Here is a 27,628-nt window from a genome sequence, read left to right on the forward strand (position 1 = left end):
AATGAGACAGTTTCATTATTTCGATAATGGTTCCGTGATTCACACAAGAAACTTTCAAAAGGATTATTTTTTTGCATTTTCTTCACGCAGAGCATTTAATACTTTTACCATATGGATACTGTGAAACTGTGACCTGCACCTACCTTCTGAAGGAAATACAGTCACGGAGAAGCATCTGCAGATGACCACTGGCCTCTCCTTGTTCTCCTTTTACGTCTGTGGATTCCTCTAATGCTTTTTCCTCCACAGCTTCTCTCGAACTGTCTATCACATCGAGATAATGTTCCTTTTGAACAATTTTAGTGCTTAAACTCTGTCAGAAATTTAGGGAACATAATAAATAGCACAAAGTTATAGGTATTCAAAGTACATCACAAGAAGTTTTTATTAACAACGAATTAAAGAAGCAAAAAGATCCTTTAGCTCATGTATAATTGTTTACTAGCTACACTTTCTAATAGAGTGTATCCAACACTCATATTTACTGCAGCTTCTTAATCTTCGGGGGCCTCGCTTCCGTAGTCTTGTCAACAGTCAACCTCCACCACCGCGTCACCCAGCTCAGCCTCTCCACCACCGGCGTCACCCAGGTCAGCCTCTCCACCACCGGCGTCACCCAGGTCAGCCTCTCCACCACCGGCGTCACCCAGCTCAGCCTCTCCACCACCGGCGTCACCCAGGTCATCCTCTCCACCACCGGCGTCACCCAGGTCAGCCTCTCCACCACCGGCGTCACCCAGGTCAGCCTCTCCACCACCGGCGTCACCCAGCTCAGCCTCTCCACCACCGGCGTCACCCAGCTCAGCCTCTCCACCACCGGCGTCACCCAGCTCAGCCTCCACCATCGGCATCACCCAGCTCAGCCTCCACCACCGCATCACCCAGCTCAGCCTCTCCAACACCTCTTCACCCAGCTCAGCCTCCACCATCGGCATCACCCAGCTCAGCCTCCACCACCGCCATCACCCAGCTCAGCCTCCACCACCGCCATCACCCAGCTCAGCCTCTCCAACACCTCTTCACCCAGCTGAAATCAGCAGTCTAAAAAGAGTAGCGCGAAATTATGTATGCACTATTCGCTTCAAAACCAATGATGCTTGGTGATGTGGAGGTCGGCCGTACACAGTAGACTGCATATGCCCAGCCATAAAAGTGGAGACCCGGCAGTAAAAGGTAAGTGCTTAATCTAAAGATTATGCAGATGGATGGTTGAAAAAGTGTCCGATAGATAGTAATAAATGACTGAAGGCAAAATTCCAGCACTTCCAAAGGCATTTTGCTTGGTAAATAGGCTCTGCAGGCCACACTTAACCGGGACTGCCCCTCTTAAAAGTGCATTTTAATTTTACTATGCAGAAAGTGGACTGAGCGCTCCTGGCTGAAAAAGATGTCCCGCTGCTGTCCAGTCCACATCTGTAATGTGGCCTTGGTATCCTGACCCTGTAAGGATGATGTATATGCACACGGTGCAAACACATGTTCCTTTGCTTCAGAAAGAAACATAAATAGTACAATATCATTGCCTAGATTCATGTGAAAACAGCAGTAAGACTATGTGATTGTAAATGCATATTGTAAATAAAAGGGTGTATAAAAAACAAATTCCAAGCCAATCGGGTCGTTTGTTTCTTAATCTGTTATAAGCTTTTTTAATTTATACGAGAGGGAGAGAAAAATATTAATTTGGATACAAACTTTGGCTGGAGAGTTGCTGCCATCTGCTGTTCAACATGTAGAATACACTAGGCTAAGATCTGTACTTGTTAGGGAGTGATATTGTTTCTCAGACTGGCAATGCGATTATAAAAAGTAGTCAGAATATCTAAAATTTTTGATCATTAAAAATAAAAAAAAATCCACAAGCTAAATTCGACAGCTAAGCAGATCTAACCATGTTTAAGGCTGCTCAACCTTGTTCGAGCTGGTTCGCATACGTGTGCTTGAACTTGTTGAAGCTTTGAAACTTTGAACACAGTTGCAGTTGGAATTAAAGTTACATTTTATTAAACACTATTTAAATAAGATTTTTAATAATACAAAATATTTCAAAACACTAATTTTAACGCGAACAGTGAACCTCAAATGCGATACTCCAATAGGAAAGTCAAAACTCTTATCCGATCAGCGAACGCAAACTGCAATTTTTTTACCACAAGCTCAAATCAGGGCCTTTGTATCTGTGATATTCCATCACATTTTGAACAGATGCAACATTTTTGAGTATCTCTATTAGGGAGCATATTTTACTAATTAGTACCTCTCCACTATGATCCAGTGTGTCGGCCTTTGATGATATAGCTCCGGTCACTGCTTGGTTTCCCATTGCGCGTTTCTCCACATTAAATTTAATTCCAGAATTTAACTAGTTTGAAAAAGGAAAAACTGTTAATTATCAATACTGTAAAACCTCAAAATAATAAAAGAGAAAGATGTCACAGTACAAGTCAACTTCTAATATCCATAATATTCTTTACAATAAATGGGATTTAACAGAGTGTCAAATGAATGATGCAATATAATTTCAATACCTTCAGTGGTCAGTCTAGGGCAGAGGTGCTTAACTCCAGTCCTTAGTAGCACCAACATGTCAGGTTTTCAGGACTTTTTTATTCATGCACAGGTGAGTTAATCTGTTTTGCTGGGCCAGTAATTATCCTGCCTGTCTCTACAGACAGATATCCTAAAGACATGATCTATAGGTGGTATTTGAGGACTAGCGTTGAGATCTCCTAGTATAGGGGGTGAGCCAAACCACTACTTATCCTCACTGGTTGTCTAACTCACCACTTGGTAATAATAATTTGTCTCCAATACAGAGTCTACAGTGGGTGAGCTATTTGAATAGCCATAAGGACATTTTGGTCTCCAGAAAAATGACTGCCGCCCAAAAAAGTCAGTAATAGCAACACAATGTGAAGTTCACCTGAAATGGATGTTCCTGGGAATGGTCTGTTTAGAAATGTCCATCTTCCTACCACTTTACAACTAGCCCTCTCAATAAATACATTTGTGGCCTCATTCATGGCTTAAGTTAATCATGTGACACTTTGTGTGCGTGAAGCTTCAAGCTGAATGGTTGTGCAAGGTGACTTCTAATATCCATATTTTACTGTATAGGTTATATTATGTCTTATAATACACAAGTGTTTGGAAAAAAAAAAAAAAAGCCAGCAGAAATAGGGATAGCAGAATGTGACACACAAAAATATAATAAAACATACATACACTAAAATAATTTAAATATAAAGCTTACAGCAGCTACTGACTGGTAGCTAATACTATCAATACAGCTATATTTCGGTGGATTGCACATCTCTAATTACCTGATACATACAGAATACAAGGTGGGACATCGGCTGACAGCGGGTCACTAGACCAGTTGTATTAGCTAACAGTCCATGATACAGGCAGGAAGAAAGTAACATATAAGAGGCACATTCTGGCTTATATAAATATTATTACAAACATCAATGGGCAATGTCCATTGATTTATTTTACAAGGTACATATAACAAGAAAAATGATTTCAGTGTAAATGTAACGCCAGTTTTATAAAGCATTCATGTTGTGCTTGTGATGGGCATACACAACGATTACCATTAAACGGGCTTGTCCAACTTTGGACAACGTCTGCTATTTAGGGGCAAAACCCTTCACCAATCTGACATATCTTAGCTTTCTGCTGTTGGCTCATTGTAATCACTACAAAGAGTTGGAGGACGACCACTGCTATTACCTTTTTCTTTCTTCTGCTTTTTGAAGCCTTCTTTTCCTTTACAGTCACTGTGTCACTAGGTTGCTGTTTAGGTTGCATTGTAAGTCGTACTGAAGGTTCCACTGCACTTTGCTCTGGAGGGTTTTCCGTATGTTGCCCTGTAGGGTGTACTGACATTGAGGACTGAATTGCAGGTTTTACTGAACTTTCCAAAGTATGTTGAAGTGAAAGTTCCAGTTCATATTGCTCTGAAAGTTTCTCTGTAGGTTGCACTGTAGGATGTACTGATGGTTCCCCTGCACGGTGCACTGAAGGTTTCTCTATAGGTTGCACTGTAGGATGTACTGGGGGTTCCCCTGCATGGTCCACTGAAGGTTTCTCTATAGGTTGCACTGGTGGTTCCCCTGCACGGTGTACTGAAGGTTTCTCTATAGGTTGCACTGTAGGATGTACTGGGGGTTCCCCTGCATGGTCCACTGAAGGTTTCTCTATAGGTTGCACTGTAGGATGTACTAGTGGTTCCCCTGCACGGTGTACTGAAGGTTTCTCTATAAGTTGCACTGTATGATGTACTGATGGTTCTCCTGCATGTTGCACTGAAGGTTTCTCTGTAGGTTGCACTGTAGGATGTACTGATGGTTCACCTGCATGGTGCACTGAAGCTTTCTCTATAGACTGCACTGTAGGAAGTACTGATGGTTTCCCTGCACTATGCACTGAAAGTTTTTCTGTAGGTTGCACTGTAGGAAGTACTGATGGTTCTTCTGCACTGTGCACTGAAGCTTTCTCTGTAGGTTGCACTGTAGGATGTACTGATGGTTCTCCTGCATGGTGCACTGAAGCTTTCTCTGTAGGATGTACTGATTGTTCTCCTGCATGGTGCACTGAAGCTTTCTCTATAAACTGCACTGTAGGATGTACTGATGGTTTCCCTGCACTGTGCACTGAAGGTTTTTCTGTAGGTTGCACTGTAGGATGAACTGATGGTTCTCCTGCATGGTCCACTGAAGGTTTCTCTATAGGCTGCACTGTAGGATGTACTGATGGTTCTCCTGCATGGTGCACTGAAGCTTTCTCTATAGACTGCACTGTAGGAAGTACTGATGGTTTCCCTGCACTGTGCATTGAAGGTTTTTCTGTAGGATGTACTGATGGTTCACCTGCATGGTGCACTGAAGGTTTCTCTATAGGTTGCACTGTAGGATGTACTGATGGTTCACCTGCATTGTGCACTGAAGGTTTCTCTATAGGTTGCACTGTAGGATGTACTGATGGTTGTGCTGCATGGTCCACTGAAGGTTTCTCTATAGGCTGCACTGTAGGATGTACTGATGGTTCTCCTGCATGGTGCACTGAAGGTTTCTCTATAGGTTGCACTGTAGGAAGTACTGATGGTTCCCCTGCACTGTGCACTGAAGGTTTTTCTGTAGGTTGCACTGTAGGATGTACTGATGGTTCTTCTGCACTGTGCACTGAAGGTTTCTCTGTAGGTTGCACTGTAGGAAGTACTGATGGTTCTCCTGCATGGTGCACTGAAGGTTTCTCTGTAGGTTGCACTGTAGGAAGTACTGATGGTTCTCCTGCACGGTGCACTGAAGCTTTCTCTGTAGAATGTACTGATTGTTCTCCTGCATGGTGCACTGAAGCTTTCTCTATAGACTGCACTGTAGGATGTACTGATGGTTTCCCTGCACTGTGCACTGAAGGTTTTTCTGTAGGTTGCACTGTAGGATGAACTGATGGTTCTCCTGCATGGTGCACTGAAGGATGTATGTATGGTTCCCCTGCATGGTCCACTGAAGGTTTCTCTATAGGTGGCACTGTAGGAAGTACTGATGGTTCCCCTGCAGGTTGCACTGTAGGATGTACTGATGGTTCTTCTGCACTGTGCACTGAAGGTTTCTCTGTAGGTTGCACTGTAGGAAGTACTGATGGTTCTCCTGCATGGTGCACTGAAGGTTTCTCTGTAGGTTGCACTGTAGGATGTACTGATGGTTCTCCTGCATGGTGCACTGAAGGTTTCTCTGTAGGTTGCACTGTAGGAAGTACTGATGGTTCTCCTGCACGGTGCACTGAAGCTTTCTCTGTAGGATGTACTGATTGTTCTCCTGCATGGTGCACTGAAGCTTTCTCTATAGACTGCACTGTAGGATGTACTGATGGTTTCCCTGCACTGTGCACTGAAGGTTTTTCTGTAGGTTGCACTGTAGGATGAACTGATGGTTCTCCTGCATGGTGCACTGAAGGATGTATGTATGGTTCCCCTGCATGGTGCACTGAAGCTTTCTCTATAGACTGCTCTGTAGGAAGTACTGATGGTTTCCCTGCACTATGCACTGAAAGTTTTTCTGTAGGTTGCACTGTAGGAAGTACTGATGGTTCTTCTGCACTGTGCACTGAAGCTTTTTCTGTAGGTTGCACTGTAGGATGTACTGATGGTTCTCCTGCACGGTGCACTGAAGCTTTCTCTGTAGGATGTACTGATTGTTCTCCTGCATGGTGCACTGAAGCTTTCTCTATAAACTGCACTGTAGGATGTACTGATGGTTTCCCTGCACTGTGCACTGAAGGTTTTTCTGTAGGTTGCACTGTAGGATGTACTGATGGTTCTCCTGCACGGTGCACTGAAGCTTTCTCTGTAGGATGTACTGATTGTTCTCCTGCATGGTGCACTGAAGCTTTCTCTGTAGGATGTACTGATGGTTCTCCTGCACGGTGCACTGAAGCTTTCTCTGTAGGATGTACTGATTGTTCTCCTGCATGGTGCACTGAAGCTTTCTCTATAGACTGCACTGTAGGAAGTACTGATGGTTTCCCTGCACTGTGCACTGAAGGTTTCTTTGTAGGTTGCACTGTAGGATGAACTGATGGTTCTTCTGCATGGTGCACTGAAGGATGTATGTATGGTTTTCCTGCATGTTGCACTGAAGGTTTCTCTATAGGTTGCTCTGTAGGAAGTACTGATGGTGCCACTGGGGGCGGCTGCACTGAAGGTTCTTTTATTGATTGTACAGTTGTTTCCAGTGAAGTATACACTGTGGGCCGCACTGCAGGCTGCACTGAGGACTTTGCTGTCGATTGTATAGACAAGTCCAATGTATGTTTTACTGAGTGTTTTTCCAAAGATTGTACTGAAGGTCCAACAGCAGCATTCACAAATGGCTGTATCGCAGGTTTCACTGATGGCTCCATTGGAATTTGTCCTAAAGGCTTCACTGTAGGTTGCACCAATGATTCCACTGAACGTTGTACTGAATGTCTATCTATAGGTGGCACTGAAGCTCCTAACAAAGGCTCCACAGTTTCCATTGAAGGCCGTACTGCAGGTTGCACTGAAGCATCCAGTGACTGTTGCAGTGAATGCTTTTCTGTAGGTTGTAGTGTAGACTGCACCGATGATCCCACAAGAGGCTGTGCCGAAGGTTCTTCTATATGTTGTACTGACTCTACCACAGCAGACTCCCTTGTAGATTGCACCGATGATCCCACAGGAGGCTGTGCCGAAGGTTCTTCTATATGTTGTACTGACTCTACCACAGCAGACTCCCTTGTAGACTGCACCGATGATCCCACAAGAGGCTGTGCCGAAGGTTCTTCTATATGTTGTACTGACTCTACCACAGCAGACTCCCTTGTAGATTGCACTGAATGCTCTAAAGGCTGCACAGGAGACTCAATTGAAAGTTGTAGTGTAAATTGTGTTGCTTGTACTGTATGTTCTTGCTTCTTCTTGGATCCTTTCTTAGTTTTCTTCCCCTTGCTCTTCGGAGTTACGTAAGGTTGCTCTATCACTGGCTTAAGATAATCCAGACGTTCTAAAAAGCCTCTCATTTTGCAGGTTGACATGTCCACAACCTCCTGGATCCTTGTGACTCCTTTTGAAAATGTGCTCTGCTTCACACATTCTGCCAGGCGGGACACCTCGCTTAGCTCACTCTGCAACCCTTCATATTGATCACGCAACTCCTACAGGGGGAAATGAATTGTAAATGTTGATTTTAGGACAAAAAGTTACATATGAAAGACATTGACAATGCTCCATGTGGTGCACCCCTTGTACCTTTATTAATCTCTTTAAAAAAAAAAGTGTTGTAGCACAAGAATAAGGCTGGGTACACAATACAGGTCTCTCACCCGATTATCCTACCAATCACACGATAATCGACTGTAGGTCCGATATCGCATTAGTGTGTACGCTCCCACAATCATGTTTTATCGTACCAAAGCACATCATAATGTTTGATTTTGTAAACGGACTAAAAGTCTCTATAAACGATGGAACAATGTTGGGCAAATTCTGCAGTGTGTATGCCCTCATTACCAGCAGCGTCCATAGATCTCCATAGAGTTTACAATCAGTCGATGGTTATGACAGATGAAGAGCACAGATCTGTCGGTAAATCATGTATAGTATGTACACGTGAATTGGCTGCTGATTGGGATTTTCAGTTGTTGGTAAAATCATTAACGATATCGCCTTGGGAGAAGTTTTCTGTAGTGTATACCCAGCCTAACATTTGTGAACTGCACCATGTTTGAGACCAGTTCTCAGAGAAGAAATATTTCGCCAGAAGCAGAGTGACGCTTAAATCTGACAGTGACAGGTAGGAAATGACAAATAGAAAAATGAGAATAAGTAGATGTGACTATCAGAGTCTAAGTAATGGTGAGAAAGGTTTGTACGAAAGAGGAGATCACCAGAAACCAGGAAAGGTAGAAGACTACACAGAAGAAAAAAAAAAAGGAGGGACATGATGGGAAAGTACGGACAGAGGACAAAGGCAAGAGAAGAAAAAGAAAAAGAGGGAACTGCAGGATTAAAAAGTATAAAACGGAAGAGAGAAAAAGATAGAGAGCTAAAACAAAAAAGTATAAAATGTGTAAAGCGATATAAAAACGATTTAATGAACAGGAAAAGTGAAAAAGATTACAAGGGAGAAAGAAACAGAAAAAGTGGAGAAAAGCAAAAGATAAACGTAAAGAAGAGAGAGAAGACAAAAGAGAAATTAGGTAGAAAAGAAATAAAAAAGGAGGAAATGCTCAGGATTTTAGCTATAGATACAACAGGCAACTTTAATGTGTTTGGGTCCAGATAAAAAGCAGAAGAGGGTAACTCTGCCATATGGGGTAGAAATTGGGCAGATTCGCTTCCTATCCCTTTCCACAAGTACTGTATGAACCATTAGAATCTCCCTTTGAGACTTTCTTACAAGCTTTCTCACTGACGAGAAACCACCTGAGTTGCATTGTAAAAAGGCTGATCTAGTACTAAAATAAAATTAAACTACCCCAGTTTCAAGACAATTTTCTCCCTGAATAAAGTATATTTTAAAGGTTATATATCCAGAAGCTTTCCTAATTGAGCAATGTTCTATCGAAAAAGGCATTATCTCAGCCAATTGCACCTGTAATTTCTGTCTCTTCTGTTCGCACGGCGCGTTTTCCCGTGATGAGCCGGCAAAATTAAGAAGCTCTTCATAAAAACTTGTCATTTTGTTATTCAGGGCAGTGGAGAGACTTTCATATCGCTGGTGTTCATCAATGCGGCTTTCCAGTATCTGCTTTGTATCCTACAGATAAGAAGAGACAAATGATAATCTGAATGGCAACTAATAGGACTGTTATAATAGGTGGATAGCGCCAAGATTGGAAATATCTACAGTATTATTTTTGCAAAACTTTAAGATAAGCTAAATTGTTTAAACATGTATGAAAACCTACACCTAATTATTAATTTATTATAATACACGAGTGTTGCTAATATATGTGTAAATTATATCTGCATAAATGGTGAGCTCTGATGTCATCTCCTAAAATCGGTGAGATCTGATGTCATCACTTCAGTGGTCATTAGGGAACGGTGTGTATTATAAAGAATATATAGAGTATAATATATTGGATTATAGTAACCTTGCTTTTATATAGTCATAGAACCCCTCATTGACTTGTAATATCCTTATAACTTATAGCAGAGCTTACATTAATCACATATAACCCCATGTAAATAATATTTAGATAAACAGTGATGCCTGATAGCATTGCTTAAAATCCATGCGTTCTGATGTCATCGCCTCATTACTCATTAGGCAAACTTGTGTATTATATTACCAGTAGAAGGATTAGCCCACCTTCTACTTTCAATTATTACAAATGTTAAAAGTTGTTAATTATTTCCAAGACCTCTATCATCATCACCACCATTTATATATATATAGTGCCACTGATTCCGCAGCACTGTACAGAGAATTCACATCAATCCCTGCCCCATTGGAACTTACAGTCTAAATTCCCTAACATACACACATACACAGACTAGGGTCAATTTGATAGCAGCCAATTAACCTACAAGTATGTTTTTGGGAGGAAACCAGAGCACCCAGAGGAAACCCACGCAAACACAGGGAGAACATACAAACTCCACACAGATAAGGCCATGATCGGGAATTGAACTCATGACCCCAGCGCTGTGAGGCAGAAGTGCTAACCACTTAGCCACCGTGCTGCCCAGAAGCATTCAGTCAGCTGTCTTGGTGACTTCTAATATATTTATAATTTACAGTAGGAAATTCATTATACATATATTACCGGCTCTACATCGACTCAGTTTTTCTCAGCACTGCACATGCTCTTCTACTTGTTAATGGAAAACAATCTTAAGTACAAACATATTATTTTAGAAGTATTACTCCTAGATTTATATAAACATTTAGGAACATATCACAACTGAAGATAAGCATGGCTGTTTGCCAGCAAACTTTCCTATGCACACTAGACTTCCTGCTAAGCAAAACAGAAGCCTTGACTATTTTGGCCATACAATGGATAAATGATGTATAAAAATGAACAATTAATACCTTCAACCATTAACCCTAAAAAAATAATGACCATAAAAAAAAAATAGTATGTTTATTCTCTTGCCTGCAATTCCCATATGATGCTTTCATGAAAGTGCTTTATTTCCAGCCACTGATTATGATATAGGCCAGGGCTGTGACCAGTAGTAGCCTCCGTCTTCAACTCTTCCAATGGGCAGGCGAGATCCTGACTTTCTTGGAGCAGTTGTGTGAGACTGGACAACTGTTTTACTTTGCCTTGTACATTAGGCTGCAGATCAGTATGTAGGTGTTCCTGCATTTTCTTTACTTCTTTCAGCCGTGCACTGAGAGCTTCTAAACGTTCACTTTGCTCATCTCTGCGTGGTTCAGCCGCTGTTGCGTTGTGTTCCTGTCCGTTAGTCGGCTGAGCTTTAATTTCTACTTCCATAGAAAAGTTTTCCTCTTTTGTTTGAGTAAGGGGTTCTCCATTTATATGCTGTTTAAGAATGACAAGTTATTAAAACCCATGTTGAAATAAGATACTAATATGGGCAATTGATCCTTGCAAAATGGAAACAAAATGTAGCTAAAAATCAAAAAGAGCCCCAAACCCAACTTTCAGAAGATGCCTTAGGGCTGGATGATTGACAGGGGCATGCAGGGCTTGGGGTAAGGGGTGCATCTGCCCTCTGGGCTGGTTCCATAGTGGACTGAGTGAGTCACTGAGCTATCTGCATTTTTTTTCTTCCTTTAAAATGTTCCTAATAAGCTGCTGAGTCGAGTCTTGCCCTCCGGGCTAAAGTTTGCAAGCCCTCCCCTGACGATTGACCTCCTTGATGTAGGTGGTCCTCACACACAAACAACTTAACGAGGTTGGACATTATTAGGCATACATGCACTGTATATGTTTTCAAGGGTGTGCCCCCCCAGCCCCCCTCTACAAACATGGAAGCAGCCAATATTCAGGTGGCATTTTGTGAATCGATTGGCTGCATATTGGTTTAACCCAAAAAAAGGTCTGCCTCCAGTATCCGCCCAGACACAGCCCATTTGCCGGGCACTTAAATCAAACTGAGGCTTACAGGAAGTGGGGTATAGAGGGGGAGGAGCTAGGGCTTAGTTAAACAGAAGATTAAAGTGCCAGTTCGCCCTGTCCCTACTCTATACCCCAATGTCCCTCAAAGGAGGATAGAGAAAATGTCTGCCTCCAGTATGTGTAGTTGGTGGGTCAACTTTTAATACAGAAACCCAATGCGGCAGCCTTTGTGACAAAGAGGAAAAGTTTTATTCCCTAAATTAGGGAATGGTCTATGACAATAAGAATGGATATGATTTTTTCCTTATTTTTTCAAAAGTTAAGAATTAATGGGCCTAAAAACAGAGCCGCAGGTTATTGCCATTGTGTCAGGAATCAATGTCAGCCCATAAACGTGCATTTATCGTATACTTCTATATAATATAATACTATTGTGTCACTGTATGTCTAAAATGAACATCTAGGTATCATGGGACTTACCTCAGTCACCTCCCTCTTCTGGACCAATTCTTCAGATGAGTCAAATTCTGTAGTGGTTTGTGATAAATCCATACCTTTAGCCTTATTTGACACAAACTCAGATATTGGAGTAATTGTATTCAGCAAAGAAGTTTTAATGACCTGAAAAGTAAAAACAATTAGTTATTAGATAATGTAAACTACAGAAAATATATCTTTTACAAAAATTATACCCCAAAACGAATATGAAATTTCAATCAACATGGAAGTTTTATGTATGTTCAAGTAATTTAAAATTGAAGCGCTATCACAAATGTGTTTGTTTAAATGAAGCTTTCAGTTTTTGGAGAATGGTGTAGAAGAGCCCAGCTAAAAAGCTGAGGGTAATCCTGTTAATGTACATTAATAGTTAAATTATGGAAAGGTGATGCATTATTTAATGGGTGAAGTAACTTTTTATAGATCACTGTTGCTATTGTGCAGTGCTTTTATTTATCAACTTATGTTAAACTTTTAACACTTACACCTCCACTTTTGGACAGTCCCTTCTCAAAAAAATAAAAATAAAATATATATCTATTTCCCAACTCTGCAACTCCGTTCTGCACAAGATCTGCATCTCTCATCCACCCTCATTACATCCTCCCATTCCCGGTTACAGGACTTTTTTCGGGCTGCACCCACTCTATGGAGTTCTCTCCCTCGCACAATAAGACTCTATTCTGGTCTACAAAATTCCAAGGGCTCTCTGAAAACCCACCTCTTCAGACAAGCTTATAATATTCCTCAACCACCCTCTTAACCTCACTACATTACCCTATTACCATCCGTTACACAATTTCACACAAGACAACTACCCCCTGACCAACAGTGTTGTGTGACAGGATCATTTACCTTATGAGTCACTTTTACCTTTGCAGTCTGGCTGGACCAAAATGCAAAATGTAGACTTAACCTCATGTATCAAACTCCCATTGTCCCATAGATTGTAAGCTTGCGGGCAGTGCCTTCTCACCGCTTTGTCTGTTTTACCCAGTTTGTTTATTAGTTTACTGTGTTTGTCCCCAATTGAAAAGCGCTATGGAATATGTTGGCGCTATATAAATAAATGATGATGATGAATCTATATCTATCTATCGACATCACTCACTCTCTCCCCATATCTATATCCATCCGCATATCTATATATATATCTATCACACACACACACATAATTTGTATATATACACACACATATACACACTCATGTATGTACGTGTATGTATGTACATACTCATATACAGTGGTCGAAGTGGAAATTTAGAAGTGGCCATACAGCACACCACCCCAACTGTATGTAGCTATGTATGTACACGCAGGGTGGTTGGACAATGAATTAGACATTTTTTAGTTTCTTGTAAAATTTTGCTGTATGCCATGGCGCCCCATCTGGCATGAATATTCCATCATTTCCCAGAAACAACCCTCTTATCTGGGGGATAAGACTGTTAACAAGCTCAATGTACTGGTCCTTTCGCATTGTGCCTTTAACAATGTACAATCTTCCTGAGGTACAAACCTTAAAAATACACAAAAAGGTTAAAAATTCCTAATTCATTGTCCTTCTAAAAATGACAAGTGTGAAGTTACCCATAGCAACCAATCTGATTCTAGCCTTTATCAAGTACATTCCAGAAAATTATAGCTAGAATCTGATTGGTTGCTATAAGCAACAGCTACACTTTTCATTTTTTCTTTTTTTTTTTATAAACCTACCACAGAGCCTTAATGATGATCAATTGAGCAGCTCATTGGATGAAAAAGTTCAGGAAATATTCTAATCAGAGGGAGGAGTTGGCGAAATCCAATGGGGCTCTAGGCAATGTTCATCTACTCATCTACTTGGAAGACCTGTATACAGGCAGAATTGGGCACCAGATAACATGAGCGCACAATTTTATTAGGTACAGAGGTGTGAGAATAAAATGAGGTTCGCTACTTTGCTAGTTTGGCCTGCACCATATTGCTGTCCACGAGCCTCATTTAGTCTTTGCTTAACAATTCTTCCTTTTTTACCTGTAATTCCAAAGGAGGTTCATCACTTTGCAAAAGGTTCTGTATCTCTGCTGACTTTTTACCGATTTCTTCCAAATGTTTTTCTTGATTTTGAAGCTCAGTCTGAAGCATTTAAACAAAGCAAATCAATAAACATTTGCAAAACTAAATAATGGCTTTACACATGCATCACATATAAGATGAAAGCTGAACTGTTAACAGGGAAAAACATGTGCTTTATATTTATGATAAAGAATCGGCTACAAGAATATGTGAATAAAATAAGTGTTCCCCAACCAGAATTTCTCCCCTGCCACTCGCAAGGAGAAACGTGCCTAGTGTGTTAAAAATATTATATATATATTTATACATATAGATTAACTGGACAGTGCTATGTCCCCACCACCTCCCCCAAGCTCTTCTACAATAGCGCTCCAGGCTGGTAAGTAGTGCTGGTGCATTCAGATATAGGAAGGATGCGAATTCCAGAGATACTCAAACAAGCAACTCAAGGCGAGAAGGAAGAGTTATGTCGCTTCAGCAGTGCAGTTACTACACCAGGGGGTAAATTTATCAAGCTGCGAGTTTGTAAAAGTGTAGATGTGGGCAGAACGGTGGCTTAGTGGTTAGCACTTCTGCCTTACAGCACTGGGGTCATGAGTTCAATTCCCGACCATGGCCTTATCTGTGTGGAGTATGTTCTCCCCGTGTTTGCGTGGGTTTCCTCCGGGTGCTCAGGTTTCCTCCAACACTCCAAAAACCAGTGGCGGATCCTAGCGGGGGCTTGCTGCCGACAGCTGCACACTGTGCAGGTCCGCTCGGCAGTGACAGTGTACTGCCCGGCTGCTCTGATTGTGTTTTAAACACAATCAGAGCAGCGGGACAGCACACTGCCACTGCTGAGCGGCAGCCTTAGAAATCAGAAAGGGGGCGGGGCCTAAATCGCCCCCCCTAAAATCACCCGGGGTATATCAATAGTCTGGATCCGCCCCTGCCAAAAACATACTGGTAGGTAAATTGGCTGCTAATAAATTGACCCTATTCTTTGTGTATATATGTTCGGGAATTTGGACTGTAAGCCCCAATGAGGCAGGGACTGATGTGAGTGAGTTCTGTACAGAGAGTGAGTACAGCGCTGCGGAAATGGTGGCACTATATAAATAAATGGTGATGATGATGATGATGTTGCCTATAGAAAACAATCTGGTTTTTTTCTGGCTTCAAACTGTTGATGGATGGATCCTGTCGTAATTTCTTAATGGCGGGACTTTTTCACCTAAGCTGTGAGCAGTGGATTGCCATTTAAAACATCACTTGAATAAATATGTGGACACTTGATGAATTACTGGATTCTTTACGTGGATTTGTTTCTGGACAATGTAATCTGACCACATAACAAATTACAGTATCATATTGGCTTGGTTATATAAAAGGAACTGCTACTGAACTATCGGACCATATATTAAAAATCTGTGGTTCCATATGTGTGTGCCTATGGAAGTAATTAATCAATTGAAGCCAGTTAAATATCAGCTTTAACAAGAGTCTGGATCTGTTGACAATTGCACTTTACTTTGTCAAAACTAGCGTGTATATTTTAATATGACACTTTTTATGTGATCTGTACATATATATTTGATTAATTGCTTTATTAATTGTTTATTAATAAATATAAGTGTTACTTTTTTCATCATAAATCAGCGGTCTTCTGTATTTTTGCTAGTTATTAAATATTATATATGAAGCAGGTGGACAGTTCAGCATGTACAGATGAACAGATATCATCTGTTGTAGATATTGTTTAACTGTTCCCGTAGACAGCAAGGTGAACAACCAGGTACAATAAAACACATACTTACGTTTAACAATCGAACATCATCACTTGTAAGAATTCTTTTTTCGAAGAATTTAACTTTCAACGAGGACCACTGCTCAATTTCCTCTGAGAGTTGCAGGATTTTGTTCCACAAAGAGACAACACTGGTCAGGTTTTCATTACTGTTGTCGATTTTCTCACATATCTATAGGGAAATTCCATAGACATGAACAGATGAAATATGAACAGTTCGGTCCTTCTTAAAAGTACACTAGGAAGTAATTAATGCATAATAATATTCATGATGCAGATATTCTCCTACCTGCTCTAATGATAAGTACCCCTCAGGGTAGTGTAACGAAATCGGTTTCTTTCTTATTTTATTTTCATATACTCATTTATTACCCGCCAAATCGCAATACAGTCTGCTGAACTACTGGTGGGTACTTTACATATATTATTACATAGGGTGGGTTTCTCCCATATAAACTATTGTTAAAACACCAGATACCCCATGAAAATGTATTCTGCAATATTAAAGTATACTCATCACCTAAACCAGGTGTAGGCAACCGGCGGCTCTCCAGGTGTTGTGAAACTACAAGTCCCAGCATGCTTTGCCAGTAGATAACCAGCAGATATGTGGAAAGGCATGCTGGGACTTGTAGTTTCACAACACCTGGAGATCCGCAGGTTGCCTACCCCTGACCTAAACAGAGTGTCAACTGTTTTGTGGACAAGCCAAAATTTGGAAAAAAGCAACTTATTCACTAGGAACAATTTGCATCACTGGTTCCAGAGGACTTGATAAGCTGCATAGATGAATGTCTCAACTGTGTGTAGATGACAGGTGCACTTTACATAGTAAATGTCAACAGTTATTTAATTACCTATAGTTAAAGTAGTCTAATGACAAAAGTTGTTCCACTTGTCCCCTCAGCTCTCCTAGGAGAACATTCGTTAACAAACATGGCCTAGATCCCAATAATTCGCTGGGCAGCATCCCATCTTACTGAAGCCCCTTCCCGGGCTCCAGTAAGTGATCTCAGTGCTACTCACTGGTCTTCAGAGCTGACAGACAAGGGGCCTGATTCATTAAGGATCTCAACTTGAGAAACTTCTTATTTCAGTCTCCTGGACAAAACCATGTTACAATGCAAGGGGTGCAAATTAGTATTCTGTTTTACACATTAGTTAAATACTGACTGTTTTTTCATGTAGCACACAAAGATCAACTTTAAATTTTAGTGTACAAATAAGCTATCAAGTATTTGTGTGCTACATGAAAAAACAGTCAGCATTTAATTTATGTGCAAAACAGAATGCTAATTTGCACCCCTTGCATTGTAACATGGTTTTGCCCAGGAGACTGAAATAAGAAGTTTCTCAAGTTGAGATCCTTCATGAATCAGGCCCAGGGAGAGGAAGCGGCAGAGAAACAGAACTGCCTCACAGAGCAATTTGCATGCTAGTTGCTAATTAACATGCAAATAGCTTGGTGGCTGCTCTAATGTTCATGCTGTACTAGGCAAATTATATATATATATATATATATATATATATTATACACATATATATACATACATTAGAATTAAATAACCACTGCCCCGATAATCACAGGATAACTTTAATGAGCATGTTAGTCCATATCAGGGGTTTAAAATTACACTTTCCTCTGCACTCTTCATTATTGCTTCCTGACTAGGACTAGAAACCAGCAGATTATGTGGTTATAACAAACAAGAGACATTACCTTGGTAAGAGACATTCACATTGGTATATTGAATGTTGACCCTTTGGAATGATTAGCATTTCATGAAGGTTCTAATTTCATTTTGGCTGGAAGCCAATATTAATCGTAAATTATAACGATAAGCACTCACATCTAACCACTTGTCAATGATCATGTTGGCCTCTTCTTGAAATGGGAGCTCTTTAAAGCTTTTAATCTTATTGATGTGAAACTGCAGCTTTTTGCATATGCTGCTTATCTCTTCAACATGTTCCGAATGATCGTCAATCTCCTGTTTCAGCGCTTGCACCTGTAGAGAAGACCAGACAGTTAAGAACACTTTGCACATGGATAGAACACACATCAATATGATTGGGGTATTTCTGCAATGTAAGGATTTAGTGCAGAACAAAAAGATCATATTAAAACACAAAACATCCATTGTTAAATAGTTTCTATTCATGTGGTCAACACTACCAAACCAGGCATACAGAGAACCTTCATACGTGATTTAAGTGTAAGTGCAAAACATAAGTACTAAATTAAATACATTTCTTAGTTAACCTACTGATTGGCAGCCTGGGGCTTTCTAACTGTTGTTTGCCGAACCAAGATTTACTGTGATCATTGCTATGCTCAGAGATGTATGATACACTCATCAAAATTAATTTCATTGCAGTGTGTATATCCGATTGACTAGACAATCTTTCTGCAACTTTCACTCATCATTTAAAACCTATGTACTGATTTTTCCTAATGAATTAGTTACACTTACCAAAGTACATAAAAAAATAAGTACATTTCTGACTCCTATCCAGATGAAGGAATATAGAACGGATAAAGAGAGATGGAAGAAAGAGCGGACGAGTGAAAATATTGTGTCCGCCATATCAATTTACCACGTGGCTTAGAGGCTGCAGTGTATCTGTTGTATTAGGAGAGTGATCAGAAAGGTGTTCTAGAACACCGCTGGTTTATTAAGAGGAAATCACAGTGTTCTAAAGCAAGACACCACTCACCCCATGAATGGGGAACAGTGTTCCCATCACATCAGAGCAATGTCACTGTTAGAATGCTGCATGCTGTGCATTAACAGTGGAATCACTGTGGAGTGGCTGTGGAAGTGTGTTTCACAGTCACTTTCTTATGACTTTATTTAGGGTGACTAACTTCATGCTGTATGTAAAAGGGTCAATATGACCTAAATGCAAAGGTTAATTAATAAATGAGCCCCACTACCTTCCATGCACCAGAGGTGTATAAAGCCAGGCACTGATATCACAAAAGCCGTTTAATTACATCAAAAATGGGTGAAAAAAAAAAAACAGGGGCAGAACGGTGGCTAAGTGGTTAGCACAAGTCTTACAGCACTGGGGTCATGAGTTCAATTCCCGACCATGGCCTTATCTGTGAGGAGTTTGTATGTTCTCCCCGTGCTTACGTGGGTTTCCTCCAGGGTGCTCTGGTTTCCTCCCACACTCCAAAAACATACTGGTAGGTTAATTGGCTGCTAACAAAGTAAGTGTGTGTGTGTGTGTGTGTGTGTGTGTGTGTGTGTGTGTGAATTTAGACTGTAAGCTCCAATGGGGCAGGGACTGATGTGAGCGAGTTCTCTGTACAGCGCTGCGGAATTAGTGGTGCTATATAAATAAATGGTAATAATATTAATCACTTTTAGCTCTAGTTATCTGAGCTGTCCTGTTCTAAGTATCTTCCAATAGCATCAAACACACCATCACGTACACACAAATATCACCTTCATCAGCATTTTTTGAAGATTTTCTTTTCCTTTGTAGGATGACTGATGTGATATTGTCACCTCAGCTTCCTGAGTCAAGGACGTCAGTGTGGTCTTGTACCGTTGGAACTTGCGGAGGAGTTCAATTACTACTTCACATTGCTCTTTACTAGAATAGAAAAGGGTTTGTTTGTCAATACATTGTTATTCATATTTTTGCCTTCTTATGGAAAACTTCTCATAAATTTAAGCTGTCTCTAGCACATCTACTTGAGCGCTGGACATTTCCCCTGACATGTAGGACTATGAAACGACAGTAGTCTGAGCGCTAATACTCCCCTCATGTTGCCGCTCTCTGCAAAACAGTTAACAGTGACATAGTTGGCTAATGGACGTTTTCTTCTAATAGCAATAGTGTGGACCCTCCATTAACAGCCTTTCACATCAGCAACAACAGAAGCCTGGCACACCACCACCATGGCTGGACTTGCAGATTGTCACATCAGCAGACTGTTGCACCAGTTTACACATTACTTTCCGTAAAGAACATCAGAGCTTTCTCCGTATGGCATTCCAAGGGGGTATACTTCCAATTTAGAGCGCTCTCCTACGGCCTGTTGTCAGACCTGCTGATCTACAACACGGTCATGGTCACTATGACAACATTCCTGTATCACAGGGAATCATGGCTGTCCTGTATCTAGACATTATGCTGGTGAAGACTGACATACCTACATCTTGTGGTGACCATCCTGGAAAGCCATGTTTGGATGATAAATGGACCGAAATCATCTATGGTATCATTGTTCTCTATGATATTACGGAGTCTCCTTTTCGATGTAATGCAACAGAGTTTTCCTTCCCAGAACAAAATGCTCTATCTCCAGGGATTACTTTCTCCCCTCCTGAAATATTTCTGCATGACCATCAGGTACTGTATGGGAGCATTAAGGATTATGCCCAGTTCCACATGTGCTCCCCTTCAAAGCATGCTCCTGTGCACTTGTGATAGGTCTCAGTTGTATGGGGCTTATTAGACAATCGTCTGCCAGGGTGGGGGTTCATCCATTACCTCAGAAAGGTCACTCTCACCTGGTGGTGGGAAGGCTGTCCATAGGCTTTGTTAGGCAGTGGTGTTCACTATGAATACCAGCCTTCAGGAATTGGAGGCAGTGTACCTTCACCACCTGGCACATGGTCTTCTCAAGACTACTCCCTATCAATCAACATCTAAGAACTAAACTCCATTTATCTGGCCCTAAGAACCTGGACAGTTTTCCTCAAGGGCTAGACGACCAGAGACCATACGAAGACCACCACTCTAATGGCTTACCAAAAGCCTTCAGAGATGCACTTGTGTCTCTGAGATCACGATGGGAGAAGCTTTAACCTTCAATAGATGAAGCGATCTTCGTGATCTACATTCTGGGTGTAAATAAATGGGAAAAAGAACTTCTGAGTTGCCAGTACCTAGAACCGGACAAATAGACTTTCAGGATATATTGGAGATTTGGGGGTCACTAGAGATGCTGGTGTCAATCAGAAACTTCCTCTTTATGACTTCAAGTCCCAGAACCCAGGAGTTTATTTCTCAACAAGTGTGCTGGGGCCATGGAGTGCTAATTGCTTTTCCACATTTGGTCACACTCCGATTCCTCACCTGAAATATGTCTTTCACCTAGCAATTTTCTCAACTATGTCTGTCTCGGAGCTGGCTGCTCTTTTCCACCAAGCTATGTACCTCATGGTCTATAACGATGAGATAGTACTTTAAACAATGTCTTCCTTTCAATTGTCAATAAACATAATGAAGGTAGCAGTTTTATAAATATGGAATCCAGTATCATAGATCTCATAATCTAGAAACTAATGATATCACAGGGGTATTTTCTGGGGCACATATCCGAGGTAGTCATTTCATGGGTTGAGACAATCTTCACATACAGCCTTCCAATACACTAGGAATCAATGACACAAAGCAGCTCAGTACTGTCACAGTAATCTGATAGGACTGCATTCTCATGAACATTTTTTCACTCAGCACATTAAAAAAAGGCCGTCTTCAGCATGTGTAGGCAAGGAGTCCACTTTAACAAGAATTTTAGCTACTGCCATTAGCTTTGGGGAGAACAATGAAGAGATACATGTATGGTATTAGTTAATTAAAGAAAAAAAAAGGATAGAAAAAAAACCAAAAACAAAAAGGATAAATATATTAATCCTTATTCCAAGCCGATATCTCCAGCTTTACAGGACAGCAATCTCTGGAACCATTAGCTATGTTTTTACCCAAATGTTTTTTTGCAGTCGCCTCTGACCTAGCCGACGTGTCTCACCTCTGAGTGATGTAATGCTTTGTGTCCTCCATTAAATGTTCACATTCTTCCCACCCATGCAGGCCTTGTCCTTGTGAAGTCTGAAGGGGCTCCAGCAAGGCATCGGTGATGGACTTCTTTTCCTGGACAAATGAATCCAGCTTTTCCTCCAGCTTTATCAAAGCCTTCATCCTACAATTAGATTGAGACAAGACACTAATGAACTGGAAAACACAACAAAAAATGAGTTTTCTTCTGGACAAAACCATGTTACAATGCAAGGGGTGCATATTAGTTTATTTTTTTTGCACATAAGTTAAATACTGGCTCTTTTTTCATGTAGCACACAAATACTTGATAGCTTTAGTTTTATACTGAAATTTAAAGTTGATCTAGGACATGCCCTTCCCCAACTATAACTCTGTCCCCACATTTTAAATTTATCTCCCCATCCAATGCAACATGGTTTTGCCAAGGGTCAAAGTTACTCCATTTTTTTTGCTTGGGCAAGAAGCAGAGGCCAGAATCAGGGCCAGAATTTTTAGTGGTCTTTTGTTACCCAGAGACAATTACGATAACTGTGCAATAGTAATTAGATGCCAAATAAGCAGGAAGCAATATATATTTTATATATATATATATATATATATATATATATATATATATATATATATATATATATATATATATATATATATTATTATTTTTTTCACCAATATTCTAAATATCAGGCAGACAAGGTCCAATATTATTACATACCTCTGTTGTACAGCATGAATAGTTGGATCTTTTAGGCCGATTCTCTCAATCTCATCTTGAATGTCTTCAATATGTTTGCAGAGGGTTTTTTGCCTACTGCTCAATGTCTCAGATGCTTCCTTCTCTTGCAAGTCCCGAAGCTCTCTTAGGACAGCTTGCTGGGCGCTTTCCAGCTTCTGAAAGAACTCGCTAATCATTTTCTGGCATGAGGTTTTATCTCTATATTCTGGATCTTCCAAAACAATTTCAGCCGCTTGCAAACTGTCATCGAGCACCTCTGCTTCTTGCCCAAGACGGTAGATGTCCTCCTCTAAAGACTCAAGGTTCCTCAGCTTCTCCTGCAGAGTGCTTCTGTCCATTGCCAGAAGTATGGATTCAGCTTCAATGGACATTTTAACTGCTTCAAGAGAAGACATAAACGTTTCCAAGGATTTGAGAGTGGTTTCCTTTTCTTTCATGTCCTCGTTATTTGTTTGCAATTCCATTTTATATTGATTCAAGGATGCTGATTGGTCTAAATTGTCACATTGTTCAATCTCATTTTCAAAAGTGCTCTGAACATCCTGAAAGACAAAAAGAAGCAGAAAATGTATTTATTTGCTTTAAAGAAAAACATTGTATAAAACACTATCAGAACGTATCAAGGGTCCAAAAAATAACAGTGAAAATATATTAAAGTTCCTTAATCAAAGTCTTGCATTACATTATAAATTCTAGTTCTCTATGTTTAGCGGACGCAACCAAGCAACTGCAGGGAGAGGAATTAAAGGGTTTTACACCTTTACCAAATAAATCATTAATTCTCCTCCCTTGTTAATCACGGTACTTTGGCGATGGTCTATTCCCTTGGATCCCACCATTTGTACAATTCAGCAGTGTACAAGAAGCTGTGCCGTCTACCAAATACTTTCTGTAACAAGACAGACCAGACACAGACGAACTATGGCTTTTCCACAGAGATGCCAGCTATATGTGAGTGCTTGTTATTGGGAAGAGAGGGGCATTAGTGGTTTGTTCGGCGAAAGTAAAAATACACTTTAAGGAAAGGCCATCAAAACCTACCATCTATGGTACTTGAGAGGACAGACTTGACTCTTGGAAGAATTCATTGTTTTCTGTTCCACCTAGGCACATGTGTTCCCTTTGGCCCCACATTATCACCGGTGGGGGGGGTATTCAATTGGCTGCGTTACTGTTAAAAGTAACGCAGCCTGCGCATTATTACCGTAATATTACAGTTATTACGGTAATAATGAGTGCGTTGGACCTTGGGCATAAGCCCTGGGGGACCAGCGTGTGACACAGCCACTTGTGTTATAGCTAGCTCTTTGGAGGACCAAAACTCACCTTTTAAGCCAGCCCTTAAAACAAAAATATGGTTCATTTACGAAATGAAACATATGACTAGCATCTTAAGGAGTTTATTCCTAGCTTTGTCCTGACTATTATGGTCCTTCTGTTTATCTACTACTATCTCATCACCCAAATGATTCCCTTACTCCTTATCTTTTCTCCTCTCCCTTACTTACAATTAAAAAAAAAAAAGCAATCAAGCTTGAATCTTCTTTTTAAATTTGATTCATTTGTTGTAATTTATTGCTTTTTAATGTTCTGTGCAGCCCTGTTGTCTTTTTTTTTAGGTCACTGTTCATGCTTGATGTTTTTAATAAAACGATTAAAAAAATAAAATACAAAGAGATAATTATATCCTGCATGCACTTTTTATGGCGTTTGCTCTACCTTTATCTTCTGTAGAACTGAATCTATGTTTGACACTGTGAACTGCTCCATCTCCTGCTCCTGAGACTGTTGGTTTAATCTAGAAACCATGTAATCATCATCAGTTTGCAAGGTATCTTTCTGTGTTGCATTCAGTGATTGTATCCCAGAAGTCTGACTGTCTTCCAAGTGTCTAAGTGTTTGCAAAGTGGCATGTTTTGCAATTTCTATCTTTTCAAAGAATACATCAACCATTTTCTGACAAGATGTATCTTCTCCATGTTTTGGGTCTTCTAGGAAGATGTCAAATGGTTTCAGACGCTCATCAAGCTTTTCAGCTTCTTCCTTCAGAATATAAACTTTCTGTTCTAGTTGGTTAAGATTCTTCTGGCTTTCTAGTATAGTGGTCCTGTCCATTCTAAGGACCGAGGCTTCAGCCTGGATAGACTGTTTTGTTGCTGCGAGAGAAGAGAGAAATGACTCCAGGTCTTTCAGAACAGCCTCTCGTTCTTTCATGGTTTCACTGGTTGCTTCAAGCTCAGCTTTGTATTGATGGACAATTGACTGAACAGCCAAAACATCAGCTGGACTTGATGGATCAACGATCTCCGTAGCAATGTCACATTGTTGAATATGATCTTCAACAGAACTCTGTACTTCCTATAAAAAAAAAAAAATTATATATATATATAATATATATATATATATATATATATATATATATATATATATATATATATATATATATATATATATATATATATATATATATATATATATATATAATCAACAAATATTATGTAGATGTCCATCGTTCTCCCCAGCACCTATTTCCTCGGTGCTCCACCAGGCTGGTTTTACTTACCACCCGGCTCTTGAGCCCAACACAAGCCTATTATAATAGAATAAACCATTGTTTCTCCTGTTATAACAGGCACTATGTGAGCACTACAGCCAGCAGTGTGTGTCAGACCACTGACCACCAATCTGACCAGTCCTGGCAGCTGTGGACAATAACTTCCACCATTTTTCATTATAACTGCCCCCACCCGGCTACTTGTTAATGCCACCAGGCTGGCAAACTTTTTTGGGGAGAACACTGATGTTATTACTGATTCTATTATTTACTATGATATGGAACAGAAATTAAAATCACTTTGCATGTATGAGGTCCTATTTATATTTAGTTGTGCTTTGCCTTCACTGTCAATTATGTACATATGTTAATAAAGTGTCAGTGGTACAGCTACAATTGGTGCTGTAATAGTTTTATCCAAAAGGCAACTATGCACAATTTTCCCTTTTGCTAATGTATTTGACAATGTGTGTTTTTTCACAAATACGTTTGATGAATATTATATATACAGTGAGCTAAATGATGACATTTAAATGCACTTGTATTTATCCGATGGGGAAGAGAAAATGTACAATACTATCTAAAAATACTCCTATTACAGGAGTATTTAGCTTTAACATGCCTCTATAAACATATTAATAAGCTTACAAATGAGCCATTGAGGGCCACTGTTTTGTCTGTCCCATAATTCCTTCATCTAATACTAAAACCCTATGTTAAACATCATTGGCGGAGTAGCCTAGCGGCAGTGGGTGGGGTCTGACATCTTTCAGGCTTAGGTCTGATCCGAACATGACAAGTCATAAAAAGGGGAGAAAGACCAGAAGAAATATATGTATATAGATTTTACATAATATAGTATAAAACTACGTCAATCATAGGCTTTCCCCTGTACTAGACACAATGAAACTGATCTCAGGTTAGAGTGTCGTTAACATTGACAACATAAATTGAACAATGTATAAAATTTCTTTTCAGGCAGGAGCTCTGATCGTGCTGAATACAGAAACGTTGGTCTTAAAACTATCGGATTATAATCAATGACACAACTCTCCAATTAAAACAATTTAGTTTATAGGAGATCACAGTGTGCATTATATTAGACGGCTGAGTCAATCAGTATTTTGCTCAATAAGGAAAATAGATTAAAATAAAATAAATTTTAAAAAAAACACACAGAGTACTTACCTTGAGCTTGTCATAAACAATGTCAATGTTGGAGATAGTGAATCGTTCCATCTCTTGGACTGAAGTCTGCCTTCCTGAGTCACACAGAATAGATACTTCCTGCTCAATGGGTAAGAGGACATCTAGAGTAACAGACAGAGATTGTACCCTAAACAAAAAGAACAGAAAGTTAAAATAAAGCTTCATGATAAAAGGACACTATCTCCTACAGTGTGGTGAGAGATTTTGAAAATTCAAAATTGACTTTATAAACTGAATATCTGGATTTTTGCAAGATGTCTACACATGCGTGTGCTACAGTGATCACTCGTTTGGTTGTTCAATGGTGTCTGTGATGGCCCCCCTTCCATGATGTTGTGCTAGCCCGATAGGCAAGTTCTTTCTACAAACCTCATTTTAATTTCCGCAGTGATAGCTTCCACGTCAGACTGAAGGTCAGATCTTTTTTCAGATAACTTCTTCTTTTCAATACCAGGCAGAAGACTCTCCAATTGTTGTGACACAGCCTCAAACTCTGACCAGCTATTCTCTGTCTGGGCCTGTAAAATCTACAATACACATTCAAATTAATTTGTTTATTGATTTATTGAGAAGTTTTGTTTCTTGTTTACCGGTTGCAGTTTAATAAATTCTAGTCTGTATATAGCAAGAGAAGTGTGTCCATTAGACTAAACGCAGTTAAAATCATGCGGGTGAGTGACTTGTCAAAGAACCTATGATCTGTGGATTCCTGGAATTTCAGCCAATGGGAGCAGGAAGGGGTTGGGACTTATACACAGTTATAAGTCAGTGCTCAGAGGTTACAGTTCTTCCTGCTTCCGGATTCCTCCCGCCCTCCCTGCATTTTAGGAGGTAACTTTCATTTGTAGTCAGTTAGAGTAGGAGAGCAGTGCAGTCTGTAACTGTGCATATGGTGCTTGGGTGATCTTGTCATAGGTCATTACCCCTCTGTGGTTATGGTGTCATACCATGGTTGGTCCGTATATTAGGAGGACCATTGGGCCAGTTTTGTATGGTTTATACTGGCGGAGTTTATAGGGGGTGTAGTCTTGCCGTTGGACTTGATCTTAGCACCGGCCAATAGATAAGGTATGATCCTGGGTTGGTGGTAATATGGTCTGACCTTTCCACCTTTATTGGTTTTGCGTTCCTGACTGCCCTGCTCTCGTCCGCCTTACAGTCCTATTAGTTTAAATATAAATAAATACCGTCATTCATTCCAACTTTAATTTGGTGTCCGTGTCTTTATTTGGTTTGGTAACAGGTTATGTCACAGGTGTGTTATTTGGGGGAAACTTCCCCACTATGCATTTTAACTTATTCCTCAGTCTGAGTCAAGGAAAACAGTGTTTTCATAATAACATTGATGGCTCAGTTGTGTATTACAAAGGTCACAGACATCATACAAGATGCCAGTGGAACAAATTATATATATATATATATATAT

The 27,628-nt window shown here is 40.2% G+C and overlaps 1 protein-coding gene across 1 annotated transcript in view; it reads right to left on the reverse strand.

Moving 5' to 3' along the window:
* The window catches only part of SYNE2 (spectrin repeat containing nuclear envelope protein 2), a 255,816-nt gene that overhangs the window by 142,889 nt on the left and 85,299 nt on the right, over window positions 1-27,628 (reverse strand). Inside the window, exons 26-40 of the mRNA XM_075192813.1 lie at window positions 26,572-26,729; window positions 26,182-26,329; window positions 24,159-24,797; window positions 22,419-22,981; window positions 21,681-21,851; window positions 19,363-19,513; window positions 17,758-17,916; window positions 15,918-16,079; window positions 14,080-14,181; window positions 12,046-12,186; window positions 10,633-11,025; window positions 9,120-9,284; window positions 3,736-7,680; window positions 2,258-2,362; window positions 144-313 (exon numbers count right to left, since the gene is read on the reverse strand). Of these exons, the coding sequence (XP_075048914.1) occupies window positions 144-313; window positions 2,258-2,362; window positions 3,736-7,680; window positions 9,120-9,284; window positions 10,633-11,025; window positions 12,046-12,186; window positions 14,080-14,181; window positions 15,918-16,079; window positions 17,758-17,916; window positions 19,363-19,513; window positions 21,681-21,851; window positions 22,419-22,981; window positions 24,159-24,797; window positions 26,182-26,329; window positions 26,572-26,729 (7,172 nt within the window). The remainder of the gene's footprint in view (window positions 1-143; window positions 314-2,257; window positions 2,363-3,735; window positions 7,681-9,119; window positions 9,285-10,632; window positions 11,026-12,045; window positions 12,187-14,079; window positions 14,182-15,917; window positions 16,080-17,757; window positions 17,917-19,362; window positions 19,514-21,680; window positions 21,852-22,418; window positions 22,982-24,158; window positions 24,798-26,181; window positions 26,330-26,571; window positions 26,730-27,628) is intronic.

The sequence above is a fragment of the Mixophyes fleayi genome, chromosome 12 (assembly GCF_038048845.1).
Source record: "Mixophyes fleayi isolate aMixFle1 chromosome 12, aMixFle1.hap1, whole genome shotgun sequence".
NCBI classification, from domain to species: Eukaryota; Metazoa; Chordata; class Amphibia; order Anura; family Limnodynastidae; genus Mixophyes; species Mixophyes fleayi.